The 13,462-nt window shown below is 33.8% G+C and overlaps 2 protein-coding genes across 2 annotated transcripts in view; one reads left to right on the top strand and one right to left on the bottom strand.

Annotated features, from left to right (window-relative positions):
* The window catches only part of LOC125857508 (malate dehydrogenase [NADP], chloroplastic), a 1,084,261-nt gene that overhangs the window by 41,299 nt on the left and 1,029,500 nt on the right, over positions 1–13,462 (bottom strand). The gene's annotated exons all lie outside the window — the stretch shown is intronic.
* Positions 6,961–7,623, top strand: LOC125857528 (histone H2B). Its single transcript, XM_049537131.1, has one exon. The coding sequence runs from the start codon at positions 7,022–7,024 to the stop codon at positions 7,445–7,447; it is 426 nt and encodes a 141-aa protein (XP_049393088.1). The 5' UTR covers positions 6,961–7,021; the 3' UTR covers positions 7,448–7,623.

Genomic DNA, 13,462 nt, shown 5'->3' with positions numbered 1-13,462 from the left:
CAGCAGATTTTAAGTCAGGGTCGTTTTGGTCTTTTCCTATTTCGTTAGACCCCTAAACTACGTCGTTTAGACCCTAAATTATGAGGTTTTAGTCAGTTTAAGCCTAGAAACATAACTAGAACTTACCTAAGTCAAATCATTAATCAAAACTTAGAAAAATTAGAACGCTAAGAGGAGAAAGAAGTCAAGAACCCAACAAGATTCCATCAGTTCCAGCCCTGAAATCGAAAGATTTCTCCGTGAAATTCATCACCACGTATGTGGGATTTCACTAGTGGGTTCCTTTCGCCCATTAGGTCCCTAGAATTCAGTCAGATTCTTGATTCCCTTATTATTATTTAGACTTAGGGTTTCTAGAACTTCAGCAGATTATCATGAATTAGTTATTTAAATGTTCCAAATCAGATTATCATGTTATTACTTCGTTTCTTGCATGAATTTCAGAACCCTAGCTATGTATTTCTTTAGTTCGTGAATTACACCTGTTAGGTCAGATATTTCAGTTATTCAGTTATACATGCCTCAGTTATTAATGCATCAATATCAGTTTAATTGTTGCATTTTCAGTTTGCATGTTCAGTTCGAGCTATCCAGTAACTTACAAAAATTTAGTCATAATGTGTTAGTTACTTAATCCATTGGGAGTAGCACAATATCGAGTTAGACTAGGGTTCAGCGTACCCAAATAGTCCCAAAACTAGCTACTAGCCACGTAGGTTGTAAGTCCCCTCTGTGGAATCATTTCAGTGATCACGCCAACATTCCTCTATACCTCTGGCAGGGTATATTCTCCTCTCGATGGGGCGTGGACTCCACATTTAGCTCATGTGGTTTTATTATTGGTTATAAGTAACTCCCACAGGTTCAGTCAAATTCTATTGCATTGACCATTTATCAATATAGACAATATTCAGTTTCAGTATGTTATAAATTGGTCAGTGCATTCAGTTATCTCAGCATTCAGTATCTATATCATGTTCAGATTATATCATCGCTTATTTGCATATGTTATTTAATTGTATTCTATCATGCATGCTCAGTACCTTTCAAGTACTAATGCATACGTGCGCTACATCTTCTCGTGATGTAGGTTCAGGTTCTCAACATCCAGATCACGCTTAGATCGGTTCCCGATCTCCAGTTCAGCAGAAATCAGTGGTGAGTCCTCATTCTCCGAGGACAATAGTCATGAGTCTCTTTTCAGTATTTCTAGTCCTTTATTTTCAGTTTTGCTAGACTTAGCTGGGGCGTATCCCAGCATTTCTAGTCAGTTAGAGGCTATTTTCAGACATAGTTAGATTCAGCTTAGAATTGAGTTAATATCTTATTTGTATTAAACTCATCAGTTTTCATATATCTCAGTTATAGTATATGGGTATTCCCCATCTTTTCATTTTATTTATGATTTAGCTTCCGCATCAGTTTATTATTTTTAGTATGCGATTTTGCCAGCAGGGTTAGCTTGGGATTATTGGTGGTCCTAGGTCCCGTGTCCGTGTCTTGGGGGAGTCTCGGGGTGTGACAGTTTAATTGCCCCCTCATTTTCGCATAAATGTGCATTTTATCTTTGAAGTATCAAAAGCTATTAGTTACCTTTTTGTTAAGAGTTAGAGTTGTACCCTCTGAGGATTAGTCCCCAACCATTGATTTGTCACATGATGTAAATTATTGTAAAATGATGATCTTGATATGGTGTACAAACTCAAACCTTTAATCCCACTCAAATTGTTTGCGTCTTATACCCCATCTTAGCTTTATCTATCTTTCTCTTGCTTGTATTATCTATGAGGCTTTATTAGTTCTGAGATACACCCAAATGGCAAACTTTGAAGGAAACCATGAAAAATATTAGGCTTGCACATGAGGAGGTATGTTGAAGACTTGTTTAAACAAATATAAGTAGTGTCATCTCTAACAACTTAAACTTATTAATTATGTGGTCTCACAATTCTACAAGTATGAATCACTTGATGCAGGTTTATAATAAGCTCGCAAGTGACAAATACCGTTGATAATGGTCTCAAGAAACTGTTCAGCTTTTAAAACTTCATTTCCTGCACCAAAAGTAAAGAATGGGATTCATTACTACAAATTCCTATTTTCAGATTGAACATGCCAACAAACTAATACATAAACTATACTTCCCAGTTACAAAGAATTTATCCAGATAACCTATAAATTAAACAAAACTTCATAACTTTACAAATAAGTGGAATGGAGTTGAGCAATACATAAACTTTTTTTGCATAACTCCGTTTTAAAAGCACTCTAGAAGCATGCAATTGCAGAATGTACATCCCAAAAGGCCAAATCACACCGAAGAGAAATAAATCCAACGAAGAGGCAAAATCAAACACAGAAACAGAATTCCAAATCAAACCATCAACACTTCAATCAATAAACCTAGAAGACATACATGGAAAGAGACACGGAGAAAACTTGAGTAGATCCGACAGTGAAAAATATCGAAAGAAACGATTTAAACCTGAGCAAATCCAACGGAAACAATGTAAACTGCTTATGGCGTTCCTATGTGAAAAGCGACAGGTGTGAGTATGCTTGAAAGTACAAAAAAAAAACCTTGTTGGCCGCTTATGCAAAGTAGAAAAATATAAAAAACAAAATGATGACCCCGGGTCCTATTATTTTTTTAAAAAATATAAATCAATATTTAACACTTTTCTTTTTAACACATGGTATTATCGACCGGAATTTTTTGGTTGTTATAAGTACATTTATAACGACCGGATTTTTGTCCCTTCGTTATGACATGGTCGTTAAAAGTCAAGTTTCTTGTAGATATCATCATTGAAAAGTACTCCAAGTCTCTCCCACCACACTTTCTCTAGTCTTGGATTCATTGTACATGTCTTTAATCCCGTAGTATGCTCTACATGTACACTTTCAGCCTTTAAGCATCTCCATAGAACATACTCGATACTATTTCGTATGTCCTATTTTTATCAATAAACATCATGTGTAAGTTTTATTTCCTCTCTCTATACTATTCCACCAGTCTCTTCACCTAATGAATGACTTTGTAGTCGATTGCCCTGACATAAATTCGAATCGGTTCTCAACAATAGACACGCTCCTCCTCATCGTCATCTCTACCATTCTTTCCCATATTTTTAAAGTGTGATTGCACAACTTGATAACCCTATGTATATAGTTGTTGCAATTTTGAATGTCATCATTGTTCTTCTACAATGGAACCATGGTACTTTACCTCTATTACTCAGACATTTTTTTGTTCTTAAAATAACATTAAATAACCTAGTCAGTCACTTCGGTATTGTCTTGTCCGTGCTCTTCCAACATTCCATTGGGATATTGTCTTGTCCAATTATGCTTTTCCTACTTAATCTACGAATAACACTATTAACCTCATCAACCAGCATACCCCTACAATATTCAAAATCACGACAACTCACGCAGTGCTTTAAATTACCTAGCACCCCATCATAATGTCTTTGTCTCTCTCTTCATTTAAGAGTTTATGAAAGCATGACTGACATCTCTTTCTAATAAATGTCTCATCCAACAAAACTTTGTCATGCTCTTTTTAATTTTTCACACATAATAGGCTTAAGTCATATAGAACCTTTAAAAGTTGTCAGCATATTTCACTTTGATACTTTATTTAGGACTTGTTCCTATTAAACACTTTCATTTTTCAAAATAAGCACATATTAGATACTCTTTGTTGACGTGATAAGGAAGATGCAATACACATACATTAAGCGCGTAGAAACATACTTTTAATTAATTTTTTTAAAATCCCTTCCTTTTTCCTTAGCCATAGCTTTTTCCAACACCACCATCATTGCTACCGTTGTCGTTGATATTTCCACTGCCACCATCCACCCTTCTTTTTTCTTCAGTCACCTCTCCTTCTCCCTCACCTTTGTCATTTTCAATAGGAAAACACCATTACTATATCATTCTCCATTTTATTTAAATGTGACGGAGCCTATGATCTTATTCATCGAAAAAAATGGAGACGCATACAATGATTACTCTATTTCTTCCTTTGTACCCCAATTAAAAAAAAATGAATCACCTCTCCTTCCTCCTTTCTCTATGTTTTGTTTCGATGATTATGTAGTCAATGGTTTCATTGTGTCTAAAATTATAGGTGGTTCATGTATTGATTAACTTTTGTGTATAAACAATTTGCAATTTTCAACTTAAAAAAAAAATCAAATTTGAAAAAAGAAATCGTTGGATTATGAGGATTGGAAGGCGACAACGACGGTGACTAGTGGACGGGGCGACATTTGAATAACAAATTTGCACCTTTTTCACTTGTTGACCAACATGTCGAGTTCTCTAGCTCATCAAAATTGAAGACGAGACACAATGATCAAATTGAGGCATTTTCCAAGTTTCTATGCAATTCATGAGATGAATTAGTTGATCGGGATATTAACATATGCAACTAATTCCTAAGCATGCCATGAATCATTAGATGTGTAGATGGATCGACGGAGACTTCAATTTTTTCTTTATTTCCCCCCCTCAAAATGCTACATGTACGTCATTGATTGTCAATTTGCCACATCATTGCAAATGTATTACACACATTTTATATTTTTAGCTGATTGTCAAAAAAGTGCTCAAAAAGTTTAAATTCAAATGGGTAGAGGTGTTGAATAGATTCAAGGTTATTTCAAATCTTGATCAAATAGCGTAGCATGAAATCACGCCAAATATAACGTACCTAGTTATAAATATACCTCGTAGAAGATGTAAGTGTAGAATTTTCATAGTATGAAAACATCACTGTTCAATTTTAAATAAAAAGTGTATTCTGAGTTGAGTGTAATTACATGAATAATTAATCTATTAATGGAAAGATAGATGGAATAAATAAAAAGTGAAGTAGTTGATTTGAACACGAGAAAATGCCAGAAATAATCCCTTAACTATAGAAGTAGGTCTAAAATGATCCCTTAACTATACTTTTGTCGGATTTAGTCCTTCAACTATTCAAAAGCTTATCAGATTTGGTCACTTAACTATACATTTATCGGTTTTAGTGTCTTAACTATACATTTATCGGTTTTAGTCCTTTAAATATTTAAAAACTTATTAGGTTTGGTCTCTGTCCATTTATTATACAAATAACATATGTTTATATTAACAGAATCCATGTCTTGAGAAATTAAATCCTTTATCCATTTTTTCAATTGTTTCTCTTTCCCCGCTACTTTTACTTCAAATTACCCTTATACAAAGAACTTTAACCTCAACGATTCAAAATAAAATCACGAGGAAAGAAAATATAAGTCATTATTTTATTCAACGGGTGATAAAATGAAGCATATTAATGCTACTAATGACTTGAATATGCTAAACTTTATTATAAAGAGAAAAAAATTATTACCCGTTGAATTCAAAATTTGTACTCCAACGACTTTATTAAAAGCAATTTATTTAATTTTCAGAAGTTAAAATTTATGAAATGGTAGGTTTGAAATTATTTTTTATGTTTTTTTTTTAAAATAGATTGATTTTATTATTCTATTCATTTTATATTACGTAGAGAAATTGAGTAATAAGATTAAATCCCTTATTTTTTTTGTATGAAAAATAAAATTAAAAAAATTCATGCAAATTATGAACCGTTAACCAAGGGAACACAACATATTCAAGTCATTAGCAATAATTATATGCTTCATTTTGTCCTTCACTGAATAAAATTAGGACTTAAATCGTTTTTTCTCATTAATTTTATTTTGAATCGTTGAGGTTATTGTTCTTTTCATAAGAGTAATTTGAAGAAAAAGTAGCAAGATAAAGAAACAACTTAAAAAATGGGTTAAAAAGATTTAATTTAATGAATAGTTCCGTTAATATAAACCTAAGTTATTTGTATAAAAAATGGATAAAGACTAAACCTGATAAGTTTTTAAATATTTAAAGGAGTAAAATCGGTAAGCTAGCGTTTGGTCATAGATTTCCAAATATTCTTGGCAAATATTATTTGGGTGAAATTTCACCATGTGTTTGGTCATAATATTTGAGAAATATATTTCACTTTTTTAGAAAAAGATGATTTATACCCAAAAGTTTTTAAAACTATCAAAACTAATAATAAGTTTGTATTACAAGTCAGTTGGATCTTCGTTACAACAAATAACAAGTCGTGTCCATGACACTAAAGCAATGTGGTAGTTTGGAGTGAGTGCAACAACCATCATTCCATACATCGTGAAGTAGAAAAAACATATGACTTTGTTACCCCGAGCCGATTGTTCATCATTTTCATCAGCAACCATATCACCACGTTCATATTCACTGAATATTTCATCACTACTTTGGTGTTCACGTAAAAAATATGTAATACAATGCAAACAACTACTATAGAGGGTGTTTTTGTAAAAAATAAAAGTTTGGTTTAAAATTTCAATTTTCAAAAGATCCCAAATAATGAGATTTGGCCCAAATACTAGAAAAAACTAGTATTTGGGAATTTAGGATATTTGCCAAATAATGACAAATTGTATGGACAAACACTATTTGCTAAGTTTTTTCCTAAATATTATTTGGGAAATCTATGGCCAATCAGGCTATATAGTTATGAGATCAAAACTGATAAATTTTTGAATACTTAAAAGACTAAAATCGATAAGTGTAAAGTTAAGATATAAAAATTGATAAGTTTTTAAATAGTTAAAAGTCTAAATCCGATAAAAGTAGTTATTTGACATTTATTTACTTTATTTAATTAAATTACCACCAAAATGAAAGAGGAAGCAGACAAATTTTCAAAATTTCAAATTATTCCTCAACCTCAAATCAATTACACTTCACTTTAAGTTCACAACTATCCTGCACCGTTGATTAATTTGTAAATCCAACGGCTACAATCCACGATCCGCGTCACTCCATCTAAACCAATAAGAACTTTCTACGAACCATTATATAAACGAACCCCTCCCTTAATTCTCTTCACCAAATTCATCTTCATCTCCTCCTAAATTATCCTTTCTCACTTTCTCTAGCTTTGCAAACAATGGCACCGAAGGCCGAGAAGAAACCAGCGGAGAAGAAGCCAGCCGCAGAGAAGGCACCAGCAGAGAAGAAGCCAAAGGCAGGCAAGAAGCTGCCCAAGGATGGCGCAGCAGCTGCAGGAGACAAGAAGAAAAAGAGGGTAAAGAAGTCCGTGGAAACCTACAAGATCTACATTTTTAAAGTGCTGAAACAGGTTCACCCTGACATTGGTATCTCTAGCAAGGCTATGGGTATTATGAACAGCTTTATCAATGACATTTTTGAGAAACTTGCTCAAGAGTCTTCTCGTCTTGCTCGCTATAACAAGAAGCCTACTATTACTTCTCGGGAGATCCAGACTGCTGTCAGATTGGTGCTCCCTGGTGAATTGGCTAAGCATGCTGTATCTGAGGGTACAAAGGCTGTTACCAAATTTACCAGCTCTTAATCAGTTTTAGGGTTGTTTTATCTGTTGTCTTGATTAGGGGGTTGCGTTTTATCTATCGTCTTGATTAGGGTTTGTGGATGTAAAAAATGTACCATTAGGGTTTCTATTGAACATTATGACATCTATTCATAGCTATTCCTTGAATGAAGAATTTTTAATTCTCTGTTAAATTTCTTTATTAATTTGCTGGGTGTGTTGTTGTTGTTAATTTCCTTGTTAAGTTTCAACTCTTTTGTCTGATGAATCTCCAATGCTGCTGTTCTATGCTTACTGAGCTGGCTGTTCAATCTCGACATGTTGCTTGACAGAGAGAATTGACCCTTTTCCTACAGCATTAACATCCCTTTGTGACTCTGGTGTCTGTTGGCTCTTCGATTACTGAAATGTTTCTACTTTCTTTTCCAATTTCTTGGGCACTAAAATTTTCAGTCACAAAAGTGTGGTTTTAGTAGCTTCTAATATTTTCATTTTCATTTGTTCTAATTAATTGACATGATTATACAAGGAGACTTTTTTGTTTTGGTTGTTTGTGTTGTATGCATATTATCCTTTGTTTCTAAAGTCCTTGGTATCCAACTGGGAGAGACTGATGGACTAGTACTTTATGGTTGCTGGTTTAGTTGAACACATTAGCTTGCTGGTGAACTAGTACTAGGTCTTGTTGAAGTGCAAAATCCTATTGTGTTCACCAAGAATGATAATTTGATGACACATACTCTTTGTAAGTGCAAAATCCATCATTGGAACTTGGAAGACACGAAGAGTATTTACATACAGACGTACTGATCCCGGAATCATAAAGAACCCTGCATTTGTTTTTCCCAGAAACTCAAAAACAGTTATCAGAGGTTCAAACTAGATAATATAATTTTTGATTAGTCCTTCAATCTGACATAACTGGATTAGCTAGTACTGTTAATTTCGCTGGTTTGATTTCCAAACCCTTGTACAGTTTGGTCATGAATTCTAGTTTTCCTATTAGAGAACTAGACTGAGAATTTACTTTTGTCTGGTCTGCTTAGAGATTTCCGTATGAGAAGTTCAACATGGTTCAGTCAATTTAAGTGTGTCCAGGATTAAAACCAAATTTACTTGGTTAGGATGTGACTTGATAGGTGATGTAAATATTTTTGTGTATTTGTTTATGTGAACACGTTTTGCTTAGTGGTTGTTCAGTCTTCTGTTTATTCAGAAAATGTGTTTGGGATTCAAGGATGAATAACATTTGTCAAGGTAATTAATATAAAGAATTGATAAAGGATGAGTATTTCGAGATTTTAGTTTTATTTTTACCTACTATCATGAATGTCTATGTCGATCCAATATCTCTCCCCTACTTTTATGTCACATTTGTAGAATTTTGATAGACATTTGATTGTTCAGTTTCTCTCATAATGTTTTATCTTTGGATGTGGTACTGGATGTGCACAATGTTTTTTAAGGTAAAATTAATTATTTGAAGTTTGAAAGAGGGATAAGGTCTTCTAATATCAATTATGTGTGATGTTTATTAAATATTGTGTTGTTTGTGTACTTTCCGAAAGATAAATAGATTCTCTGTTTGTGTGTGTAGACACTGAAATTGATTAGGTAATTGTTTCAGGAGTACTTTGTTACTGTTTTGGTAGGGAGTTGCAGCTTTTATGGTGAATAAATATCTTGGGACAGCAGCTAAGAGATTCATCATTGGCACCTCCCTTCAGTTGCTGTTATTAGCTATTACTGAGCTTGCCCACATTGCCTTAAACAGTTCTTGGCCTTCTTTTCTCAGACTATTTTAACTTAGTGTTGGAGACATTTCCATAAGGGTTGCTGTTAGATCTATAGGGAAGTACATGACACTGTTATAGTCTTCTTTCTATCCTTATTTTGAATGTCTTTAGTACCCATATCTCTCATTGTTCATTATCTTAGCATATGCTTTTTTTCTCAATACCTATGTTTCTATTTTCTTTTCTTGCATCACCTACCATTTTTATTCTTTATCCATTTTGTCCAACCAAATTATACCTATTAAGATGTGTCATTATTGAAATATTATGAAGTTGTAATACACTCTAAGAATTTGATATTTTGGGTCGTGATGGTTTTATACCAGCCTGTGTTAGGAAGCTATGTTACTCAGACCCTCCAAAAATGCCGTCGTTGCGTGTTGGATCCTTCAAAATACGTAGCTTTTGGAGGATCTGGCACACACCTAGCGGTATTTTTGAAGAGTCCAAGCAAACATAGCTAGGAAGCATGTACCAAACTATTATGGCATATGAAGATGAATTATGGAAAGTCCCATGCCATTGTGGGAGGGACCGCCATTGTACCAGATCTGCGATAACAATGAGAATTTTTTGTGTAATTATCTCCTGTTTTTCTTCATTTATGTTGTAACAAATAATATAGTGCATCTATCTTACACATGTTTTCCTTTTATCTTTCTAGTAGGAATCCTTGTGGCCTTATTTATACTACAGAATGGGATCTAAATAACATGTTTGAAGGCTGGGTTTTTCCTTCAGCAAGGACCTGAAAATTTTCTGTTATAAAAAGAAATTATTTGTAGAAAATAAAGATAATGGTCACTAGAGACATAGGAAAAAAGAACAAAATGGATCGAAGTGTGAGATTTATGTTTGTGTAGACTAGAAATAAGTTTAAGATTTGGACAAAACTCTATTAGAGAAGTTCTAATTTGCCTTAAAAAGACAGATTCTCTACTATTGGAATAAAATGGACGTCAATAAAGTGTAAAGTTTAAGAGGCTGTAGTGTCTCTTAGCCTTTTTTCTTTCTTGATTAATGGCTGAATGTGATGAAATCTAGCTTTGAAGACATGCAAGTTCATGTCCTCTCTCATTCCCTTTTTCATTATATATTCCTGACTTCTTTTGCCGATGCATTAAAATGAAGGATATAAAGTTAAAGTAGAGGTATTTTCCTCTTTAAGCTGAAAATCAGTCTTAGTAGCAGAATGGAGAAAAATATTTGGAGTATGATTGAGGTGGGCATAAAAGTTTTTTAGATTAATGGAAGTTTGAGTTTTTGAAGATCCTAATCTTATCCTAGGCAGAAATAAGAATATTAGAAGTAGGTGAAGCCAGGCTGACATCCTATTGTGGATGTTATCTTGTTCATTTGGATTTTTTGCTCCTTCTAGTATTGTCTGTCAAAGTGGTTACATATGTTCATTATTTGTACATATAAGGAGAAAACAAGGAGAAAATGATCATCAATGTATTGGGCTGCTTTAGTTGACAGTTACAGTCTGTAATGTATGTGAAAAGGTGACGTATTTGGTCCAAAGCTCTAAATAGAGCAGAATTTTCAAAAAAAGGTGTTAAAGTTAACATTTTTGTCCATGAACACACGTGCCAACACTTAAGTCGGTTTATGGCTGCGACAATGAGACAGACAGTCAAGCACGAACGGACGGAGCAACAATGACAATGGCCTTTGAGACAAAGGCATCAAAATAGGTACTTCCCGATGAGTATTTCCAGCCAACCGAATCCAGAGTGACACTTCAAACCTGAAAGTTTTGGATGTTGTTTCCATTAAGATGGTCTTTGGGAAGGTAAGAGGGATGAGAAGATACAAATAGGAGGTCCCCGATAGGAAATTTTCTGGTGATTTTGCTGCTGCTGATTTCTTGGCCAAAAAGCCCTTTTTGCTTTTCCAGTGATGAAGATTGTAGGTTTCCCCAGATGATTTACTGGTAGTTCTTGGATTTCGATGTGTTTTTCAGCATTGGGTTACTGGTGGTGGAAAGGGAGGTTTGTTTCCGATAGAAGGGTATTAGTAGATGGAGGTAGAAGACGAGAAGGGAGGGGGGGGGGGGGGGGGNGAAGGTTGCCAGTTGATTATTGGTGTTTTTTTCGTGGAGGAAGGTACTGGTGATTAAGGTGGCCAGTGAGCGTGGTTGTTTTGGGTGATGGTGAGGTTGCTTACAGGTTGTTGCCAAGCACACATGAAAATTTTGTTAGATTTAACGGCCCTTTTACAAATTCTATCAGATTTATGGTTTCAAACCAAACTTGTTACCTTTCCATATACAGTAAGGACTATATTTGTCAAGGAGATGCATCAAGGACCATTTTGATCATTTTCTTGATAACAGGCTATGGCTGCTTATGTCGTGTGGGTCTTTTAAGTGAGAAGTTAATCTGCCTTCGGCTTTGGTACCACGCCTTCTTAGGTTAGCTTATGAAACAAGGAGGAGAACTCTTGTAGTGCAGGATTAGAAAACTGAAGATTAAGAAGAGAAGGCTAAGCATTACAATTACGTACATGATACCTTGTTGGTTAAATAATACCACCTTCTGTCCCTTGTCTTGACTTGACAGTTGGTGCTGTCTATAGTAGAGATTAAGAAAAAGAAGTGTGAATGGGTTATTGTATATGATGTTCTTGTAGTTGTATTAAAATAATTGGTATTGTGAAAGAAGTATGAATATGTGATATTGCACTCAGAATCATGCGAATGAGTTTTTTTTTTTCTTTTTTGAGAAAGGTAAAGTTTTAAATGGTCACCCTCAACTTTACCAAATTGACCCCTACACAAAAAGAAGAGAGTTTTGTATTATAATATAAAGATTGTAAAGATTTCTGTTTATGTTTGTCAAGCTTTTGCGACAGGTCAAAGTTGACAGCAGGTCTAATAAAATAGAAGAGAGTTTAATGCAAGATTAGCTTTTAAGTTCTGGAATGTTTTCAGAAGCATTCTTGTGGAGTTTAAATTAGAACATGACATCCTCTGGAATTGGGATATTCCTATTATTGTACAAACCCAGTTTCTATCTGCAATCTGTTACTTCAAATTCATGCAAGAACTCTGGCATAAAAGAACTTACTTTTATGTTTTAGATTTCATTGCAATGACTTGATGAAGTGAATATATATACCTATGGTTGAAGGTTCTGGAGCTGGGTTGGTGGGTTCAGAGTTCTGAATGATCAGATTGAGCAATCAAATGGGGGCTAGCAAGCAGTCTAGTTGATTGGAAGGATAATATAAAAGAAAACATATTTGAAAAAATGCTGTTTATGTAATGCCACTTGAAAACCTTCACTTAATATCATTCCATTATAAAACTTTGATTAGAGTGCTACATTTATGTTGTCTTGGCATCTGTACAGATAATATTATTTCCATGGTTATACATTGCATCAACTGCCTTCAATATGGTTACTTCTTCTATGATTTCTTCCTCTTCTAAGGTTTAAAACTGTATAACTACATTTACTTCAATAATATTCCACAATTCATGCTTCCAAGTCCTCTCTTTGGATATCCTCTATGAGACGGCTTGCTGACATTTTTATTTCCACAATCTCAATCTCTCCTCTTGCTTTGTGTTTTGTCATTATTTTCTAGAATCCAGATAGGGAAAGATGATCAAGCTTGGGCTTCAGGTGACACTTCAAGGAAAACTCTAAGAACAGGTTAGATCTGACACATCAAGTTGTCTTTCTCTGCAGGTTTGCTAGACTGTTTATAGTTGTGTGAAAGCAGGGAGGTTCCTTCAGTGGCAACAATATCGTTGCCAAGTTACCACCACTTCTATTTCAAGCAGGAAAGCTAAGGGCATCTCCAACCCTATACTCTATTTTAGTCTCTAAATATAGAGTTCTCTATTTTCTAATACAACCAACTCTAACTCAATTCTCTATTTTACTCTCTCCTCAATATTATATTATTATTTCTATTTCATTCTTATTTTCTTATTTCATAATATAAATCATTCTTCTTCTTTTTCCCCAAATAATCATTTTATATAATTTTCATGTGATATAATATTTTATTTTTTCAAATTCTTTATTTAAAATAAAATATAAAATTATATTTTATTTTAATTTTTTAAATAACATAATGGCAAGCAAATATTACATAATATACAAATTAATGGACAATTCAAATAAAAGTGAAATCATTAATGAAATACAATTACATAAATACTCAATTTTCAAGATTATTATATTACTCCCGTAAATGCTCTATTAATGCATTACGAAGTTAAACATGA

This window comes from Solanum stenotomum, chromosome 3, assembly GCF_019186545.1.
Source record: "Solanum stenotomum isolate F172 chromosome 3, ASM1918654v1, whole genome shotgun sequence".
Taxonomy (NCBI): Eukaryota; Viridiplantae; Streptophyta; class Magnoliopsida; order Solanales; family Solanaceae; genus Solanum; species Solanum stenotomum.
The sequence above is the reverse complement of the archived record's forward strand: the minus strand, read 5'-3'. Positions and strand labels throughout refer to the sequence as shown.